At 40.3% G+C, this 21,801-nt stretch overlaps 1 protein-coding gene across 2 annotated transcripts; it reads left to right on the top strand.

Moving 5' to 3' along the window:
* The first annotated feature begins 18,643 nt into the window (after positions 1-18,643).
* On the top strand, positions 18,644-21,748 carry LOC121974666 (methyltransferase-like protein 7A). Of its 2 annotated transcripts, XM_042525823.1 has the most exons (6): positions 18,644-18,888; positions 18,956-19,051; positions 19,405-19,623; positions 20,142-20,238; positions 21,023-21,085; positions 21,536-21,748. In XM_042525823.1, exons 1-6 carry the CDS (start codon positions 18,646-18,648, stop codon positions 21,727-21,729), a joined length of 912 nt encoding a protein of 303 aa, XP_042381757.1. In that variant the 5' UTR covers positions 18,644-18,645; the 3' UTR covers positions 21,730-21,748. The 2 variants fall into 2 exon arrangements, with proteins under 2 accessions (XP_042381757.1, XP_042381765.1); XM_042525831.1 differs by lacking the exon at positions 21,023-21,085.
* The last annotated feature ends 53 nt before the right edge of the window (positions 21,749-21,801 follow it).

The raw sequence follows: 21,801 nt of genomic DNA, 5'->3' as shown, positions 1-21,801 counted from the left end.
TCAGCGAAACATAAGATAACCACTCCAAGATACAACCAAAAGGTGAGTAAGATATCCAGATCCAAAAAAGTGAGTGACATATCCAGATAATCTAAAAAGATGGAGTCAAGCAGGCGGATCATCAGCTGGAGGATCTACTAGAAGCTGCTCGGGTGCCGGCTGAGGCTGTCCCTGTTGGTGTGGGAAGCATCCGACGATCGAACTCGTGTTTTGATAATGGCAAAGAATTCAAAGTTAAGATGTTTGGTAGTCTAACAAGTCTACTTGAGGATGTCAGGAAAGTCCTAGCTGCGGTTAGGCAAAAGGAAAACCCTAGGGGGCGGTGACCCTAGGTCATAGGGGGTGGTAACCCTATGCGGAAAGTCTTGGTAGGTCGATGTCTTCAGGCAAAAGTCCTAGGGGGTGGTAACCCTAGGTGGAAAGTCCTGGTGTCGCGAACCAGGTGAAAGACTGGATTGGCCGGGAAGCGGATGTCCAGCAGAAAGTCCGGAAGCAAAGTCCAATCGATCCGGAGGATCGCACTAGCAACAGAAATCTCCCGAGTGGAGTAGGTGAGGACGCGTTCCCGAGAAGGGAACTAAGACCTAGGGTTTCCGGTCGGAAACCCGGTTAGGCTTGGATAGTCCGGAGACTATCACTCTATTATGCTTTATGTGCTAACTTTGTCTTGCAAGGTATATTTGGGATTAATGTATCTTGCAGGACCAAAGTGCAAAGATTAAACTCGGATGAGCAGTTGGCGCCTCCATGGAGCTTGAGGCGCCTCGGGTGATGGCCACGAAGCAGGGCTGAAGGTGCCTCGGTTGGCTACGGAGGCGCCTTGGAAGGCACCTTGAAGACCCATGAAGGCGCCTTCAAGGTGATAAGGCGCAGAATGGTCAGCGCTCATCTGCACGGTGGACTCGGAGCTATGGAGGCGCCTTGAGAGGCCTTCAAGGCGCCTTGGATGCCCTTTATAAGGGGACTTCGAGCAGCATTGAAGAACAACAACTTCCAAGCGATCCTTGTGCTGCGTGCTGCTCAATCAACGACCCTGAAGTGCTGTTACGAGTCCACGACTACCAGGAGCTTCGAGATTACGATTCTGTCGTCGGTATACTTGTTTTTAATTACTGTACTAATTGTAAATCTTGTACTCCTTTTCGTACTTATAAGTGTTGCCCACCGAAAGCGATCAAGGATCGCGGGCCTTCGAGTAGGAGTCGACCTAGGCTCCGAACGAAGTAAAACTTCTTGTGTCCCTCTGTGATTGCATTCGTTATTTCCGCTGCGTACATTTACTTTGATAGTTTTACGATTCCGATACGATCAAAATAGCCGCGAGCGCTATTCCCCCCCCCCCCCCTCTAGCGCGTCTCGATCCAACAATTGGTATCAGAGCGGGGTCGTCTTGAATCAGTGCAACCACTATTCGAGACAATTTTTTTCGTGGTTTTGTTCGGAGTCGATTAGAATTTAGCCTCATAGCTATATTCTAATTTATTTTTACGAATCGATTTTCTGCTCAAAGCTGGTCAATACCACTTGAGTCTGTTAATTTTTTTCCTTCCTCCCGCACTACTAATCCAAGACTTAGTCTTGGAATAGATCTTGTTGTTTCTGTTCGTTTTATAGATCTAAATGGCCCAACAAGAAGGATTTAGCACCGTTCGTCCCCCATTGTTTTCCGGAGAAGACTTCGGATATTGGAAGGGGCGAATGGAGATTTATCTAAAGATCCAGTTCGACACCTGGATGATCGTCAAAACAGGACTGCAACTACCAACTGATACAGACGGTAAGCCTACATCCTGTGAGAACTGGGAGCCAGCATTTATCAAAAAGGTGGAAGCCAAAGCCACCTGCACCATTCAGTGCGGTCTTACCAAAGAAGAGCTCAACAGAGTCGGTCCATTCTCCTCCGCAAAAGAGCTATGGGAGAAACTGATCGAACTTCACGAAGGCACCTCGGAAACCAAGGTAAGTAAGCGTGATTTGTTACTAAATAAACTATACAATTTGAAAATGCAGGAAGGCGAGACGGCAAGCTCTTTGCACGCCCGAATTCAAGATATCCTGAATTCTCTACATGGAATCGGGCAGAAGGTAGAAAACAGAGATATAATAAGGTATGCCCTTAACTCATTCCCTATGAGTACATTATGGGCATCAATGGTCGATGCCTATAAAGTCTCTAAGGATTTGTCCTCCTTAAAATTAGACGAATTATTTAGTGAATTCGAACTCCATGAGCAAACTAATGCACAGCCATCCGAGAAAGGGATTGTTTTGGTTGCAGGAACGAGTCGAACACGGGAATCAAGAGGACGGCGAAAAGTTGAATCGGAATCAGAAGACGAACCCGATTCAGAAGATTCAGAAGATGAACTGGCCAGCGAATTTGTGAATCTTGTAAAGAAACTCTACAAGAAGAAGAAGGGCTTCAACAAGAAAGATCTGAAGAAGGCAGTTCAATCCAAGGAGGCTCAACAGAACTCAAAGACAAAGTTCGAAGTCACTTGCTACGGGTGCTACCAAAAGGGTCATATAAAAGCCAACTGCCCCAATCAAAAGGAAACCAAGAAGCAAAGAAGAAGGAAAGTCCTAAAGGCAACCTGGGACGAATCCTCTTCGGAGGACGAAGACGACGAACTCGACCAAACGAGTTTACTCGCATTGATGGCCCGGGACCAGATCAGCGAATCCGAGAGCGAGTCAGAAGCCGACTCCAAGCAAAGCCACGGATCCGCATCCGTTTCTGAAGGGCCAGACTCCGCTGTAAGTATTCCTAGGCTTAATAATTTAGTCAATTGTTTACTTCGCAAATTAGCCAAGTCAAATTTAAAAATTAAGTCACTTTTAAAAGAAGTAACCATTCTTAAAGGAGTAACTAACTCAAAATCTTTAACTGAAGATTCAACTCAAGTACAATAACTTGAGAAAGAAAATTCAAATCTGAAAAATCAGTTAAAAGATTTAAAAATCACTTTAGAAAAGTTCTCTCTGGGCTCCAAGAATTTGGATCTAATTCTTGGGACACAAAGAGCCGTCTACAATAGAACTGGGATATGATATAAAAGTAAAAAAGAAATACAAATCTTATTTATTCTTAATAAACAAACAAAGTAGTAAATCAGTCCAAGCATGGGTCCCCAAGTCCAAATTGATAAATCAAATTGGACTTGGCCAATACTGGGTTCCGAAGGATCAAATATACTATCTCGACAGACCATATCGAGGCCGTGATCCAGGGAAAGCTAAAATTAAAATTTTAAAATTAAAAATCAAATTCAAAATTTAAAATTCGAAATTAAATTAAAAATTAAAAATTAAAAATCAAATTCAAAATTTGAAATTAAATTAAAAATTAAAAATTAAAAATCAAATTCGAAATTAAATTAAAAATTTAAAATTAAAAATCAAATTCAAAATTTAAAATTCGAAATTAAATTAAAATTTTAAAATCAAATTCAAAATTCGAAATTAAATTAAAAATCTAAAATTAAAAATCAAATTCAAAATTTAAAATTCGAAATTAAATTCAAAATTAAATTATAAATTCAAAATTCAACAAGTCGAAATTATGAAAATGAAAAGTAGATGGAGGATCCAAACTAGCTGGCACCTCCAACTGAACTACCCGATAGGGTAACTGAACCTAATTTACCCGGAATGGGTAAAACAATAATAGATTACCCGGCAGGGTAATTAAGGTTAGATTAAAACGGGATAAGTTTAACTTGAACCACAGTACTGGTGAAGTTTTTGGATGATAGTACGTTAGGGAAGCTTGGGCATCGCATGTCTAGGAAGATATGGCTTCGACCTGGTGCATTTGGCCAAGTGGAACTGACCGAAGCTACCCTTAAATGGATCCTAACTAGTTAGACCAAGTTTTAGTATTAAGTTCAATGGGTAGGACTATTTGGAAAACCTCGAAGGCATGGTTACTTTAATGAGCTCCTTGTGACTCACCATAGCCTAGAAGTTTATCCAAAGAATGCTTACTTGTTGAACCCAAAGCTAAACTTGAATTTAACACAAAGTTAAACCAGACCCTTGAATTCAACAATAAATCATCTCACATCAATTATAAAATTCCCTGATTGACAACTTAGATCAGGTGAGATGACTAAGAAATAAAATTATTTAAAAAACTTTTCAAAATTAATTTCAAAATTATTTAAAAAATCTTTTCAAAATTAATTTCAAAATTATTTAAAAAATCTTTTCAAAATTAATTTCAAAATTATTTTAAAATATTTTCAAAATTAATTTCAAAATTATTAAAAAATCTTTTCAAAATTAATTTCACAATTATTTAAAAAAAATCTTTTCAAAATCAATTTCAAAATTATTTAAAAAATCTTTTCAAAATTAATTTCACAATTATTTAAAAAAATATTTTCAAAATTATTTAAAAAACTTTTCAAAATCAATTTCAAAATTATTTAAAAAATCTTTTCAAAATCAATTTCAAAATTATTTAAAAAATCCTTTCAAAATTAATTTCAAAATTATTTAAAAAACTTTTCAAAATCAATTTCAAAATTATTTAAAAAACTTTTCAAAATCAATTTCAAAATTATTTTTCAAAATTATTTTTCAAAATTATCTTTTCAAAATCAATTTCAAAATTATTTGAAAAACTTAAAATTCAAAATTATTTGAAAAACTTAAATTTCAAAATTATTTGAAAAACTTAAATTTCAAAATTATTTTAACTTAAATTTCAAAATTATTTTAACTTAAATTTCAAAATGATTTTAAAACTTAATTTAAATTTCTAAAACCATATTGTTTTTATCAAAACTAAACCTTAAAAAATGTGTCGATTAAAAAAAAAAAAAATTGGGACACGTAGCATCCGAAGGCGCCTCCATCTAAGAGGAGGCGCCCTCAAGCAGCGGCGGGAAATTTCCCGCCACTCACTTAAGGCACCTTAAGAAGCCCTTAAGGCGCCTCCAAAGGCGCCCTAAAGGGATCTTAAGGCGCCTTAAAACCTCTCTTTTGTCACGAACAGAAGCATTTTTGCTTCTGTTCGTGTCTCGCCGCAAGCCACCGATCTCTTCGATTTCTTCCCAACCAAGGCGCCGTCTACCTATTTCCTTCCCTTTAAATCCAAGCTATGCCTCCTAGGTACAATCTAAACCCTTCTTTAAGTGCTTAAATCCTATATTTTTTGCTAGTTTTGCAATTTTTCTTGCATAATAGGAAGCGTCGTATTGTGGATACCACACCAGCACTGGCCCCTTCCACAGATCCGAGATTCCCCTCGGAACAGCATAGGATAGATTTCTCTAGGTTTACCTTTGAGTCAATCAAACCTAGATATATTGGTAGGGAGTTTTTGTCACAAAATTGTCAACCCACTATCCAAATGATAACCCATTATCATTTAGATAAACTAGTTGATTGCACCACAACTGTCAATCAAGACCTATGTGCCCAGTTCTATCACAACCTTGAAAAGGTTGATGATAGAACTTACATCACCAGGGTAGGAGGTACAGACATTCAGTTCACTCCATCACTACTTCGCACCAGCCTAGAGATTAGGGAGTCTGAGTGTACATTTTTATGTTATCCGAGTAGGCCCCTACCTTTTGGTGCCCCCTATTCCCACGTTACATTAGACGACATTTACATGCATTTCTATGGGGAGGAGAGACCCTTAGGCCTGACTGAGTTCAGATCCACTCTTCTTCGAGTTCAGGATTATGCTATGTACAGAGTCCTGACAGCCTGTATTCTACCCTTATCAACTTGGGATGTCTCGACGATGCGACCGTCCCACTCGTTTTTCTTGTACGCCCTCACCCAAAGAGTATATAGACATAGCCCTCCATATGTTTCATAATATTATCCTTGCATCTAACACAGTCACATCTGGAGTAATTCATATGCCTTATTGTCATATCCTGACCCAGATATTCTCCAGCTCTAGGATAGACATTACTAGAGGGGTTCTCATCCCACTTACCCTCTATGATGAGGTCGGTCAGCGTAGCCTTAGATTAGCAGGGGCAGAGATCACTGCCGAGGGGATTCTGGCCTGGAAGGGCCGACCACCACCAGCTGCTGCCCATGGTGCTCCAGAGGCCGAGGGCGCACCTGATGCAGATGAGGAGTGGCCAGATTTCCTGGCAGAGGGCTTCTTCGCAGATCCTTCCACCTCTGCCGGACCTTCCTCTTCAGCTGGACCGTCATCTTCAGCACCACTCTCTGTCGAGGATAGACTCACTCGACTTGAGATCCAGTCCACACAGACGCATTGTTTTCTTCGGACTATGCGATCTGAGATAGCTGCTGGATTCGCATCTCTTCGAGGCGAGCTTCGGCGTCAGGGACAGCCTCAGCCACCACCTGAGCAGCACCTAGCCAATCCTCCGGCCGACGATCCACCTGCTTGATTCTATCTATTCACCTGCCTTGACATATTATTGACATCTGGGATCTTTCTCTTACTCAGCTTTTGATGTATATCTTGGATGCTTTAAATTGATTAGACATGTTATTACTCAGTTTTATGTGTTATGAGCATAGGTTTTATTATTTTTTTTTTAATTCTAGGAAAAACAGTTTTCAAAACTCCAATTTTACTAGACTTTCAAAAGTTGGGTTTAGTCTAGGATTTCCCCCTAGATATCATGTTCTCCTAGAATTAAGCCAGAGCATCTCACAAAACACCTAGGTTTACCTTGATTGTGATTGAAAAACATAGAATGGCGTGAGATGCATAGGGTATAGCCTGGACTCAAGAATACTTATATCTGTGCATCAATATGAGTTTGGGCGTTAAATATGTAATAAACATTAATCAAGTTAAGTTCTCCAGCTCTAGTCATGTCTATCTGGACCAAAATAACTTAACTTGACTAACCTAGTGAAAGCTATTGTCCTGTAGATTATCAGCAAGTAACTAAAGGTTAGACAGTTGGTAAGGGATACTCAATTTTCTTCTTAAGGAATGTTTTTGCTCTTTATGGCTCTGATACCTAATAAATCAATCTACTGAACATGTCTTGTGCTTGGACTCAAGGACCAACTGAACTTAAATGAATAACCTTGTCTTAAAACTTTATTGAAACTAAGTTCCAATTGACATTAACTTTCAAACCCTGTTGAACTTAGCTAACCTGTTAACCTTAGTAAAATCATGTACAACCCAATCAAACATTTATTATTACCCATTTTTGATATATGGCAAAGGGGGAGAGTAGCAAAAATGTAAACAAAAAGTTAAGGGGGAGCAAGAGTTAAGGGGGAGCAAAAGTTAAGGGAGAGCATATAAGGCAAATTTGCTTTAGTTATTTTGGACATCTATACTTAGCAGATTTGCCTGTGTTAAAAATGTCTATTCGTTTGTTTACTTAACTTTGAATTTGAGTTGCCATAATCAAAAAGGGGGAGATTGTTGGTGCGGGAAGCATCCGACGATCGAACTCGTGTTTTGATAATGGCAAAGAATTCAAAGTTAAGATGTTTGGTAGTCTAACAAGTCTACTTGAGGATGTCAGGAAAGTCCTAGCTACGGTTAGGCAAAAGGAAAACCCTAGGGGGCGGTGACCCTAGGTCATAGGGGGTGGTAACCCTATGCGGAAAGTCTTGGTAGGTCGATGTCTTCAGGCAAAAGTCCTAGGGGGTGGTAACCCTAGGTGGAAAGTCCTGGTGTCGCGAACCAGGTGAAAGACTGGATTGGCCGGGAAGCGGATGTCCAGCAGAAAGTCCGAAAGCGTCGAGTGCTGAGCAAAAGTCCAGTCGATCTGGAGGATCGCACTAGCAACAGGTAAATCTCCTGAGTGGAGTAGGTGAGGACGCGTTCCCCGTAGAGGGAACAGTAGGCGTCAGGTCGACCTAGGGTTTCCGATCGGAAACCCGAAGTCAGGCTCGGATAGTCCGGAGACTATCACTTCTATTATGCTTTATGTGCTAACTTTGTGCTGCATGATATATTTGGGATTAATGTATCTTGCATGGACCAAAGTGCAAATATTAAACTCGGATGAACAGTGTCCGAGGCGCCTCCATGGAGCCTGGAGGCGCCTCAGGTGCAAAAGCTGACCTGGCCGCGAAGCAGGGCTGAAGGCGCCTCGGTTGGCTACGGAGGCGCCTTGGAAGGCGCCTTGAAGACCCATGAAGGCGCCTTCAAGGTGATAAGGCGCAGAATGGTCAGCGCTCATCTGCACGGTGGACTCGGAGCTATGGAGGCGCCTTGAGAGGCCTTCAAGGCGCCTTGGATGCCCTTTATAAGGGGACTTCGAGCAGCATTGAAGAACAACAACTTCCAAGCGATCCTTGTGCTGCGTGCTGCTCAATCAACGACCCTGAAGTGCTGTTACGAGTCCACGACGACCAGGAGCTTCGAGATTACGATTCTGTCGTCGGTATACTTGTTTTTAATTACTGTACTAATTGTAAATCTTGTACTCCTTTTCGTACTTATAAGTGTTGCCCACCGAAAGCGATCAAGGATCGCGGGCCTTCGAGTAGGAGTCGACCTAGGCTCCAAACGAAGTAAAACTTCTTGTGTCCCTCTGTGATTGCATTCGTTATTTCCGCTGCGTACATTTACTTTGATAGTTTTACGATTCCGATACGATCAAAATAGCCGCGAGCGCTATTCCCCCCCCCCCCTCTAGTGCGTCTCGATCCAACAGTCCCTGACACCGTATCTCGCCTCGGAGAGAGGCGAACCCAGCAGCTATCTCGGATCGCATAGATCGAAGGAAGCGATGGCTATCTAGCACAGCTCGTCGCGTCTGAGAGGACTGGATCTCGAGCCGAGTGAGTCTGTCTTCAACAGAAAGTGGTGCCGAAGATGAAGGTCCGGCTGATGTGGATGGCCCGACAGAGGAAGAAGGATCTGCGAAAAAGTCCTCTGCCAGGAAGTCGGGTCACTCCTCACCCTCACCTAGTACGTCCTCGGCCTCTGGAGCACCAGGAGCAGCACCTAGTGGTGGTCGGCCCTTCCAGGCCAGAATCCCCTCGGCAGTGACCTCTGCACCCGCTAATCTAAGGCTACGTTGACCTAACTCATCATAAATGGTAAGTGGGATGAGTGCCCCTCTAGTAATGTCTATCCTAGAGCCGGAGAATATCTGGGTCAGGATATGGCAGTAGGGCATCTGAATCACTCCAGATGTAACTGTACTAGATGCAAGAATGATGTTATGAAACATATGTAGAGCTATGTCTATATCTAGGCGCTGGCTGAGGGCGTACAAAAAGAACGAGTGGGATGATCGCATCTTCGAGACGTCTCGAGATGAGATGCATGCTGTCAAGACTCTGTACATAACATAGTCCTGAACGCGAAGAAGAGTGGACCTGAACTCGGTCAGGCCAAAGGGTCTCTCCTCCCCAAAAAAATGCATGTAGATGTCATATAAGGTAATGTGGGAATAGGGATCACCGAAAGGTAGCTCCCTACTTAGGTAACACAAAAATGTACACTGGGACTCCCTAAGGTCTAAGCTGGTGCGAAGTAGGGAGGGAGTAAACTGAAGGTCAGTATCACCAACTCTGGTGGAATAGGTGCTATCATCAACCTTTTCAAGGTTGTGATAGAACTGGGAACACAGGTCTTGATTGACTATAGTGGTACAGTCAACCAGTTTATCTAGATGATAGTAGTCTATCATCTGGATTGCGGGTTGACAGAATTGGGATAAAAATTCCCTACCAATATATCTAGATTTAATAGACTCAAAGGTGAACCTAGCGAAATCTATCCTATGTTGTTCCGAGGGGAATCTAGGGTCCGTGGAAGGGGCCCTAGCCGGTGTGGGATCCACAATACGACGCTTCCTATTTTTGACATTATATAAGAAAAATAGCAAAACTAGCATGAAATTTATGTAATAGATGATTGAGAAGAGTTTAGATTATACCTAGGAGGCATTGCTAGGACTAAAGGCGGAAGAGATGGGTTGAAGGCGCCTTGGTTAGGAAAAATCGCACTTGGGTTGTGTTTCGGCAGAAAACGAATAGAAGGAGGAGCTTTTGTTCGTGGCAAAAATGCTGAGTGAAGGCGCCTTAAAGGCTCCTTAAGGCGCCTTTGGAGGTGCCTTAGAGGCTCCTTAAGGCGCCTTAAACAAGTCGGCGGGAAATTTCCCGCCGTTGTTGAGGGCGCCTCCCTTGTGTGGGAGGCGTCTTCGTTCAGGCGCCCCGTATGCCTTTTTTTATTTATTTATTTATTTATTTATTTATAATTGAATTAGGTAAGTTAATTTATTTAGGTTAATTAAATTTTGAATATTTATTTTAAGTTAATTAATTATTTGAAAAATAATTTTAAGTTAATAAATTTGAAAAATAATTTTAAAAGACTTTTTCAGATTAAGTTTTAAAAGATTTTTCAAATAATTTTGAAATTAAGTTTTAAAATATTTTTTTAAATAATTTTGAAATTGATTTTGAAAATAATTTTGAAAAGATTTTTAAATAACTTTGAAATTAAATTTTAAAAGATTTTGAAATTAATTTTGAAAAGATTTTTAAATAATTTTGAAATTAATTTCATTTAAAATTATATTAATTTGAATTAATTATAGTTACGAATTTAATTTGAATTTGAATTTTAAATTCCTTAGTCATCTCACCCGATCTAAATTTTCAATCAGGTACTCCTATAATTGTTGTGAGATGAATTGAGGTTCAATTTAGGAGTTTGGTTTAACTTTGTGTTAAATTCAGGTTTAGCTTTGGGTTCAACAAGTGAGTGTTCTTTGGATAAACTTCTGGGCTATGGTGAGTCACAAGGACATCATTAAAGTAATCATGTCTTCGAGGTTTTCCAAATAGTCCTACCTATTGGACTTAGTACAAAACCTTGGTCTAACTGGTTAGGATCCATAAAGGGTAGCTTCGGTCAGTTCTACTTAGCCAAATGCACCAGGTCGAAGCCATATTTTCCTAGACATGCGATGACTAAGCTTCCCCAACGTACTATCATCCAATACTTCACCAGTACCGTGGGTCAAGTTAAACCTAGCTTCTTTTAGTCTAACCTTAATTACCCTGCCGGGTAGTCTACTCTTGTTTACCCATTTCGGGTAGATTAAGTTCGGTTACCCACTCGGGTAGTTTAGTTGGGGGTGCCAGCTATTCTGGATCCTCCTTCTATTTTTAATTTAATTTTTAATTTAATTTCAAATTTTTAATTTAATTTTTAATTTTAATATAATTTTTAATTTAATTTTTAATTTTTAATTTAATTTAATTTTAATTTAATTTTTAATTTAATTTCGAATTTTTAATTTAATTATGAATTTTAATTTAATTAAGTTTGAAATTATGTTCATTTTATTAATATCGTTTTTCTTTTTGCTCCCCCTAGATCATAGCCTCGATATGGTCTGTCGAGGTAGTGTATTTGATCCTTCGGGACCCAATATTGACCAAGTCCAACTTGATTAATCAATTTAGACTTGGGGACCCATGCTTGGACTGTTTTTCTATTTGCTTTTTGTACAATAGATAAATAAGATTTGTATTTCCTTTTTGGTTTAAATCCTAGACCAGTTCTATTGTAAACGACTCTTTGTGTCCCAAGAATTAGGTCAAGATTCTTGGAACCTAAAGAAAACTGTTCTAGTGTTTTCTCCAGATCCTTGACTTGAGTTTTCAGGCTGGAATTCTCTTCCTCAAGTTTTTGGACTTGAGTTGAGTTTCCAATCTGAACTGGTTCAGTCAGAGATTTGGAGTTAGTCACTTCTTTAAGGACTTCTACTTCCTTTAGAAGTGACTTAACTCTAAGGTTCGACTTAGCTAATTTTCGCAATAAATAATTAATTAAGTTGTTGAGGCGAGGGATACTTACAGGGGGATTAGGCCCTTCGGAAACGGATACGGATCCGTGGCTTCGCTCGGACTCGGCCTCCGACTCGATCTCGCTCTCGGATTCGTCGATCTGGTCCCGGGCCATCAGCGCAAGTAAACTCGTCTGATCTAGTTCGTCGTCGTCGTCTTCTGAGGAAGATTCGTCCCATGTCGCCTTTAAGGCCTTCTTCCTTCTTTGCTTCTTTGCATCCTTTTGATTAGGGCAGTTGGCCTTGATGTGCCCCTTCTGGTTGCACCCGTAGCAGATTACTTCGAACTTTACCTTAGAACTTGGTTGGGCCTCCTTGGATTGGACTGCCTTCTTTAGGTCCTTCTTGTTGAAGCCTTTCTTCTTCTTGTAGAGTCTCTTCACAAGGTTCATGAGCTCGGTTGTTAGTTCTTCATCTTCATCATCTGAGTCGGGTTCTTCTTCTGACTCTGGTTCAATTCTTCGTCGTGATCTCGGTTCGCGCATTCGACTGGTACCTGCAACCAAAGCAACCCCCTTCTCGGTTGGCAGTGCATTAGTCTACTCATGTAATTCAAACTCACAGAATAATTCATCTAATTTTATTGAAGATAAATCCTTGGAAACTTTGTAGGCATCTACCATTGATGCCCACAATGTGCTCCTCGGAAACGAGTTTAGTGCGTATCTTATAACGTCCCGATTCTCTACCTTTTGCCCGATTCCGTGGAGAGAATTGAGGATGTCTTGAATTCTTGCGTGCAGTGAACTTGCCGTCTCACCTTCCTGCATTTTCATATTATATAATTTATTAAGTAAAAGATCTCTTTTACTTACCTTGGTGTCGGAGGTGCCCTCGTGGAGTTCTATCAGTTTCTCCCACAGCTCCTTTGCGGTTGAAAATGGACCGACTCTGTTGAGCTCCTCCTTGGTAAGACCACACCGGAGGGTGCAGGTAGCTTTGGCGTCGGCTTCCACCTTCTTGATTGTGGTCGGTTCCCATTTTTCGCAGGGTGTCGGTTTGTCGTCTTCGTCGGATGGGAGTTGTAGTCCGATCTTGATTATCATCCACGTATCGAATTGCGTCTTCAGGAAGGTTTCCATTCGCCCCTTCCAATATCCGAAGTCTTCTCCGGAGAAAAGTGGGGGGTGAACGGTACTGAAACCTTCTTGTTGGGCCATTTGTAATATGCAACAACAAAAAGTAAAGAATGTTCCAAGACTAGGTCTTGGATTAGCAGTGCGGGAGAAAAAAGGGAAAATGAGCTCGAGTGGTATTGTACCAATCTCGAGCAAAACCGATTCGATAAAACAATTAGAATGTAGCTAGCAAGCTAATTCTAATTTGACTCCGAAAATCCTGAAAATACCACGAAAATTTATTTTGAAATGTGGTTGCACTGATTCAAAACGACCCCGCTCTGATACCAATTATTGGATCGAGAAGCGCTAGAGGGGGGGTGAATAGCGCTCGTGGCTATTTCGTTCGATTCGTAAAACTATCGGAGTTAAAACACGCAGCGGAATAAAGAAAAACAAACAGAAAGAACACGAGGATTTACTTCGTTCGGAGCCTAGATCGACTCCTACTCGAAGACCCACGATCCTTGATCGCTTTCCGTGGGCAACAACTATAAGCTCGATAAGGTTTACAAGTATAACAATTTACAGCTTAATTTAAACCAGAAATCTTATACCAACAACAATGGATGAAAAAGCGAAGCTCCGGGTCGTCGGTGTCAAGTTGCAGCACTTCCGGGTCGTCGATTTAGCAGCACGCAACAAGAGGATCACTTGGAATGAGTTGATTAGAGTTGCTGGTCGAGACCCCTTTATAAAGGGTGTTCAAGGTGCCTCTAAGTCCTCTGAAGGCGCCTCCATCCCTTCCGAATCACTCGTGCAGATCAGGGCTGAATAGTCGTCGCTTATCGCCTTGAAGGCGCCTTCATCCATCTTCAAGGCGCCTCCAATGGGGCATCCAAGGTGCCTTCGCGCACCACGAAGGCGCCTCCAACGGGTCTGGCAACCACGTCACTTTAGCACCCGAGGCGCCTCCAAGCTCCATGGAGGCGCCTCGGACACTGTTCATCCAAGGCTAAATTGTGCTCCTTTGGTCCTGCAAAAGTGTTAGTCCCAAACACATATCCTGCAAAACAAAGTTAGTACAAAACAATAATATGGATATGATAGAATATGATGACAGTCTCCGGACTGTCCGGGTCTGACTTCGGATTTCCAATTGGAAACCCTAGGTCGATCCGACGCCTACTATTCCCTCTACAGGGAACGCGTCCTCACCTACTCCACTCAGGAGATTTACCTGTTGCCAGTGTGATCCTCCAGATCGACTGGACTTTTGCTCGGTGCTCAATGCTTCCGGACTTTCTGTTGGACATCCGCTTCCCGGCTGGTCCAGTCTTTCACCTGGTTCGCGACACCAGGACTTTCCACCTAGGGTTACCCCCTAGGACTTTTTCCTGAAACACTCGACCCACCAAGACTTTCCGCATAGGGTTACCACCCCCTATGACCTAGGGTTACCACCCCCTAGGGTTTTTACCTTGCCTAACCACAGTTAGGGTTTTGCCTAAGTACACTTAGGACTTTCCTGCAATCTCATTCAGATCGTTAGATCACCACACATCTTAACTTTGAATCCTTTGTCATTATCAAAACTTAGGTTCGATCGTCGGATGCTTCCCGCACCAACAGACTGAACCTAGTATATTTCTGAATATTCATAACTGCTAGCGAGTTTTTATTTTACAAAATGGAGATATGGTGTGAAGTATTAATTTTGCCTTCCTAAGATTGGTTTACACTTCTCATATCATAGATATTACTGTATTAAAATATGAATACTACAAACAATGATATAACAGTAACATTTTTTGCACAACTATTTTTCTTATAGCACTATGGATGCACTACATACAAAATATAAGGATCACTCTTCCTACTTACAAAATATTTAAATCAAGCATAATATTCCTGTATACACATATAGGTAAGTCAAGAACCAAGGGCTAGCGACATTCTACAAGTTCTTCGATTATGACCCAATTGTTTGCACCAACTACATTTGATTTTTACCTTCCCATTATATTTTGAATCGATCCATGTCTTCTTTCGCCTACCCAACTGCATAAGACTACGGGGGCATAGAACTATAATGTTGTTTATGCCCCTAAGCCAAAATTCCTTACTTCAACATGGGTAAATACGATCCATGTATGTTGCATTCCAATTCTGTGAATGAAAAAAAATGCTCACAATATGGGAGTGTATCCATGTTCCAGTGAATGATAATAGCAATAGCATGTGAGCAAGGCAGTCTTAAAATTTGAAACTCCTTGCAGTTACAATATTTTCTTTCCAAATCAACAATGAATGAAGCACCCCTTGTCTCTACTTCCATTTCAGGTTGAGAGTAGGGGTGGACTTTATATCGTCTAGCTTTCTCACTCGAATCGATTTCTTTGGTAGCATGAGGTGTCAAAGCAACATACCATTTAGGGACTTCCTTCCTATAGTTAAAAAACCATTGAGTTACCTTTCTTCTGGTATTATCAATTAACTTGTTTATGGGAAGTTCACGTGTATGCTTGAATAAAGTATTTAAACTCTCTGCACAATTGGTGGTTAGCATTGTGTACCTTCTCCCACTAAAGTGTGTATTAGCCCATCTTTTAGAGCCAATGTTCTAAAGCCACTTATGGGCATCTGGATGTTTTTCAAGCATGGACTCTATTATGAGATCATATTGGAGTGTTGTGTTTGCATGTGCTGCTACCCAAAGCAAGCCTAACGCTGACTTGCTGCCAGTATCTGTTACTATATTACATGACATGTGATGGCAACAAAAAATATGATGGGTGGTTGGGTAGACTTTCCTAACTACTGATATAATGCATCAATATCTATCTGATACTATGCTCATTAACTGTGCATCAACAGCAAAGAATCTCTTCGTACGATCCAAAAATCACTCCCAGGCAGACCCACATTCAACTTCAGCGATTCCAAAGGCTACTTGGAGGACATTGTCATTAGCATCAATCGTTGTAGCCATCAACAACACATCCAGATACTTCCCTCTTAGATGTGTGACATCAATTCCGATCAATTTATGAAGATAAGACTTGAATACTCTTCAACAAGCTTCAAACCCCCAAAAACAGTGCTGAAACTTATTATCATCATTCCTTTGTAGTGCCACATAGGTTTCCGAGTCCCTGACTCTTAACTCACGTAGATATAGTAGAAGATTTCTATAAGCTTGGTCATAATCTCTAATGACCTTTTTCATCGCTTTCTCCCGAGCTATGTATGTTTTTCTATATGATATGGTTACTCCAAACCTTGCTTTTATATATGATATAATCATACTTGGTTTATACTGTTCATTTACAATAAATTGCTCTTCAAAAAAACACGCTACAAAGGAGGAAGAGCATGTTTGATGATCAGCACTTTCCTTGATGATGTCACATTAGTGTTCATTTACATATTTCATAACAGTGAACTCTACATCCCCGGGTAACTACTCTCCATGTACATGGTTTATTGAAGCAAACGACTTTTACTTTATTTTTTCGGGTGTCAACTGGATTATATCTCATATGTTTAACCATAGCATATTTCACAAGTGCATTCTTGAACTCTTGTCGAGACGGAAAAATTTGTCCAACACAAAATTCATGCTCATCTGTTGCCTCTTCAATTGGCCTTTGGGGCAATCGAGGATTTAGAATATATGGATCATCAGCTATTGGGAACTCCTCCTCTAAGTCACTGTACTACTCTGGAGGAGTTTCATATTGTTCAATCTGTATTTCATCAGTTAAGAATTCTTGTACATTTGTATTACATTATAATTCCTCTCCAATTCGGGTATAATGTCCTTCCTCCTCACTCCAAGTAGGCTCAACACCATGGCGACGGATACCTCCTTCCAGATACACCCATCGACAGATGGCCTGGATATAGAGACCCCCTCTAGCAGCTAGCTAGAGGGATACACTGACGGCAACTGGAGCAGGACGCTAAGGGGATGCTAGACACTTGTAGGAGTGCACAGATGCCATGGATGGAGATTACAGATGGTACCATAGTCTATGTGTGAGATGAGGAGAGCAGCATGGTGACACCATAGCAGATGGAGTCATGCAATAGAGCGTGAGAACTGCATGTGGATTACCTTATGAGATGAGGGTGATGTACGTGAGGAGAGACCACAGCGGGTGAAGTCATGTAGTAGAGCATGAGAACTGTATGCGAGAGAGTATGTACGGGATGAGAGTGATGTACAGGTGCATAGACCCACCTTAGAAAGGTCTATCTAGTTCGCAGCAAACGGCTAGCGGTAAAAACATACCAAATCCATTTATAGCTGAGGCTTTGCCAAAAAGTCCAAGAGGTCTATCTAGTCCGCAGCAAACGGCTCGCGGTAAGGACAGTATCAAATCCGTTTATGGTTGAGGTTTTGCCAAAAGCCCAAGAAGGTGCATAGGTCCACCATAAAAACCTATCAAGCCCGCAGCAAACGGCTCGCGATAAAGGCGTGCCAAATCCGTTGATAGCTGGTCACTTGCTAAAAGTGATTTCATGGGGCCTTGACCCATGATGCAGGAGGAGATGGATTGAGATGGATTGGAGTCACTGGAGACTCGCAGACACATGGGAGACTTGAGAGACATGGACACATGCTTCTAGTGGACACAGGACATTAACGATGTGGACACACGAGCAGCTGGACAGAGATAGCAGGCAGTGTTGGATGATACCTCAACTTCAGTATCTGGTACTAAGGTCGAGCTTGTAGCTAGCATGTGTAGAGGAGACAGGGATAGATGGTACACGAGTGAGCACATGTACATGACCATGGTTCCCCTTACAGATCTAATACTTCGTCAGATATGACATAAGGGGTTCTAGGATCACCTTTGTATGTTTGTGCATTTTGATGATATTTATTTATCTTTTCATAAAAAAAAATAGGCTCAAAGTAATCACCAAGTGTTGTACAAGGATTCAGAACCTCATCTTCTGGAATACTTGCTTCTTCATTTAGATCAAATGTCAAATTACTGATTATATTTCTATTTGTGTTCTGCACACCACTATACTTAGAAGATGATGGAATATTTGTTCTGGATAATTCGCCTATATTAAGTATTAGAGTATATTATATTATAGATTTTATTGAATATTTATTCCCCAAACATCGAATGAAACCATAAACATGATTTTTGTCATCACCCTTTGCTACCAAACTACAATTTTTTTTTACATGACAACCCTATTTTACAGTAGAAAATTTATACACACATCGCTAAATCTTTAACTGTCTTCTTTTACTAATTTTCCTCTTACTACAAATTTATTCTTCAACGATGCAATTCTTAACCACTGTTGTCATATGAACCCTTCTCTTGAAACTCTTGTGATAATATCCCTAAACCCTAAATAGTCTTTTGCAATGTCGCTAAACAACACGAGAAGATATAACAAGCAGAAGAGGTTCTGATCGTTTCGTGTTTATAAGATCAAGAAGAGGGATGGAGGGAGAGAGGGGGTGAGAAGACGTGCATTCAAATAATAAAATAATTTTCAATTAAAAATGTGACTTCGATATTTGAAAAATGATGATTGACCAGAGGAGATTGACGGAAGAGGTAAAAAAGAAGTTTATTTTTTATTTTACGTCATTCGATATAAATAAAATTGTCATACGCCTATGTCATTTGATAAATTGTCAAAAATAATTTTAAAAAAATACATCGTATCGTATGTAGTTTTTATTTATTTATTTATTTATATCTTTTGGTTGAATGTATAAAGATAAATTTTATTGTATAAAAAATTAAATTAAAATGCAGTTTGCCTGCTGCAACCACGTCTCCTCCCTAATCGCCAGCGCCCCAATCCAATCCCCCACCGCCGGTGCCACTCCAAGTAGCAGTTCCTCCTGGAGGCTCCTCTCGCCTCCTTTATCGGTGTTTTGCCCATGCTGCCGGCCAGTGACCAAGAGGCGTCTCCTCTTGGGAGCTTCGACCGTGGCACTTCCCCTTCTTCCTACCTCCCCCGCCGGCGCCAGATGCCCTTCCGATCCAGACGTGAGTGGTCAAATCTTTAATACCACCGTCCACAGATTTTTGTAATCGGTGCCCTCTTTTGTTTCAGGTCGCTTTAAAGAGGGTTCATCCACCGAGGCCGGATTGGTACGAGGAGTTCTACGCTAAGGCGATGGATCAAAGCATGCAAAGCTATGAATCTGAGGTATCACTTGAAACGCAATTGTGTAGTAGCAGAGTTCAATTAGCGTAGTTAGCTACCAAACTTACATTTTCGTGTGCTACAATAATGTCATCGAGTGTTTACTAAAGCAGGGTTATTGATCTTGAAGTATTTGTTGGATGTTGATGTATGGATAAATTTGGAAGGGAGCATATAACGCTGGAAATCAATTTTAAGTTAGCTAAAGCAACAATGGAGTTATTTCAGTTAACTTACCCAAAGATTAGCTTTGAGCCGATGAATTGGATAATAAGCAATTCTAAGTGGGGCTCAATGTTGTGTATTCGCGAGCTTCTAGCTAATCATTTTGTTGCCTTTCTTGCTTGCGTCAAAAGGTTGCAGTATACAAGAAGAAGCTTTTTACTCAGTTGTCAGGAGAAGTTTGCAAAGTGTTAGAGCTTGGTGTCGGCACTGGTCCTAACTTCCGGTATTATGCTGGTGCTGCTGGTCGTTATATTGTTGGAGTAGATCCAAATAAACAGATGGAGAAATATGCAAGAGCATCAGCAGAAGCTGTTGGACTGCAATCAACAAGGTTCAGCTTTGTGAAAGGGGTATGACACTCTCTTGTTTGTTTTGGATATTTGAATAGCTATCTAATGACCCCAAAGGTTACTTATTGAGCTTTGCATTACTACAAGTATAAGAATTAAGAATTGGACGGAATTATGCTGCTAGTTCGTTAAAGTTTTTCATTCTGTTTCTGCTTACGATATCATGTTGTATGTCTCTACTCCTAGACTTTATTTAGTTTAAGGGTGTAATTCTTCATGAAAATTATGGGTCACTTTCCTATGGCTGAAGGATTGACTGAAGAAAAAGCGCCTGGGGAAATATTTCCCCAAATAAATTTAAGCATAAATTTATATTTTCAAATAACTTTTTAAATGTTGTTTAGCATTTATTTATTTTTAAAAATAAAACTTTCCTTCCTTTCTTTCTCTCCGAGGAATCGCACATTAGAAAATATCTTTTTCTATTCATTTCCTCAGATTTCCTTTTCCTAGTTCATTCCTTTCCAAGCCTTATCCCTTCCTGTTGGAATTGGCCCAAAGTCTTTTCTATTTTGTAGGTTGGGGAAGCCTTAAATGTGGAGGACAACACTATGGATGCTGTGATTGGTACTCTGGTATTATGTTCTGTTAGTGACGTTGCATTGACACTGAGAGGTATTTACTTACACACGCTAATCATTAATTTCTTCATTAACCGTACTTGAATGAAATAAGGTTGATTCTGCAGTTCTGCGATAGCTCTGTGCTTCATGTATTGTAACCCTGGAATTAGTCCTTTGACATGCTGGTTAAAGTTGCTTTCAACTCACTCCAATGGTTAACAGATTGAAATACTAGGGTATTGTTGACCAGCAAAGGGTTTTGAAGAAAATTCCCATTTTAAGGACTGGTCTTGCATATTGTTTGTGTTTAGCAATCTGCAAGAACCCTAGGTGAATCATGGAATCAGCTTCTTAATTGCATGATCAAGTTCACAAGAGGTTGTTCCATGATTGTTTCTTCTGCAAGAGGTAGATGATAAATTTCCATAAAACATTTGGATACTATTGACCAGAGGTCTATTTCAATGACGGTTCCGTAGGTGAATCATGGAATCAGAATCAACATGAAATGATCAAGTACACGAGAGTTTGTTTTTCCGTGATTGTTTCTTCTACAGAATGTAGATAATGAAGCGGCTGGCTCGATGGTTGCTAATATTTTTCTGAATCTCTTTCTCGTCACGATTGTGTTAAATTCGATGGCACTTTTTGTTTTCTACCTATGGTACATAATTTCGAAATCCAGTTAGTAGACTGGTAACAAATATCATGATATTTGCAAAAGGTTTATAGTTTCATCGTTGGAGCTTGTTTAATGTTTTTGGCTTGAGTACTTCTCTACTTGCTAGTAAGGCTGCATCATATGATAAACACTATAAAAAAACAACTCTATGCAGAAGTCAGAAGAGTATTGAAACCTGGTGGTCTTTACTTGTTCATTGAGCATGTTGCTGCACGAGGTACTTGTTCTTCAGATAGCTTCTAATTGTTTTTCTGTAATAAGTATGATCTTCATCATTGAACCGTGTTTGCCCCAACTGTCAACTATTTGGTGCTTATGCTTCTATTGAGCTTATTGCAAGAATTTATTGTCAATACCTAATTAAATGATATTTTATTATATTAACTAATATTTTCTTTGATATCCTCTACTTATTTCTTCCATTGTGTGGTTTCACGCAGATGACTCTTTTCTTTGCTCTGTGCCAAACATTCTTGAGCCTTAGATTATATTTGGCTCCAAACATCATTTCTTAAGCTTTCCGAATATTTTATGTTTGTGTTGTTTCGTACAGATGGTTCTTTTCTTCACTTGTATTTAGCTTAAAACATAAAGAAGATTGAAGTAATTCTTGAGCTTTTCAAACGCAATTGAAGCACCCGCAAAAGTAACTGCTGTTTTTTTGCAGATGGTTCCTTTCTTCGCTTTGCGCAAAATGTTCTTGATCCACTGCAACAGATTGTGGCCGATGGATGCCACTTGACAAGAGAAACAGGGAAGAGCATATCTGAAGCTGGCTTTTCGAGTGTTAACCTCCAAACTTGTTTCCTCTCATCTGTCTCCATCATAAGCCCACATGTATATGGTATAGCATGTAAATGAAGTAATTCTTCATTGGTGACGTTTGATCCAAGTATCTTTCCTTGAAATAATGGCACATTAATAGTCCCAAAA

This window comes from Zingiber officinale, chromosome 1B (assembly GCF_018446385.1).
Source record: "Zingiber officinale cultivar Zhangliang chromosome 1B, Zo_v1.1, whole genome shotgun sequence".
Taxonomy (NCBI): domain Eukaryota; kingdom Viridiplantae; phylum Streptophyta; class Magnoliopsida; order Zingiberales; family Zingiberaceae; genus Zingiber; species Zingiber officinale.
This window is presented reverse-complemented; position numbering and strand designations above follow the sequence as displayed.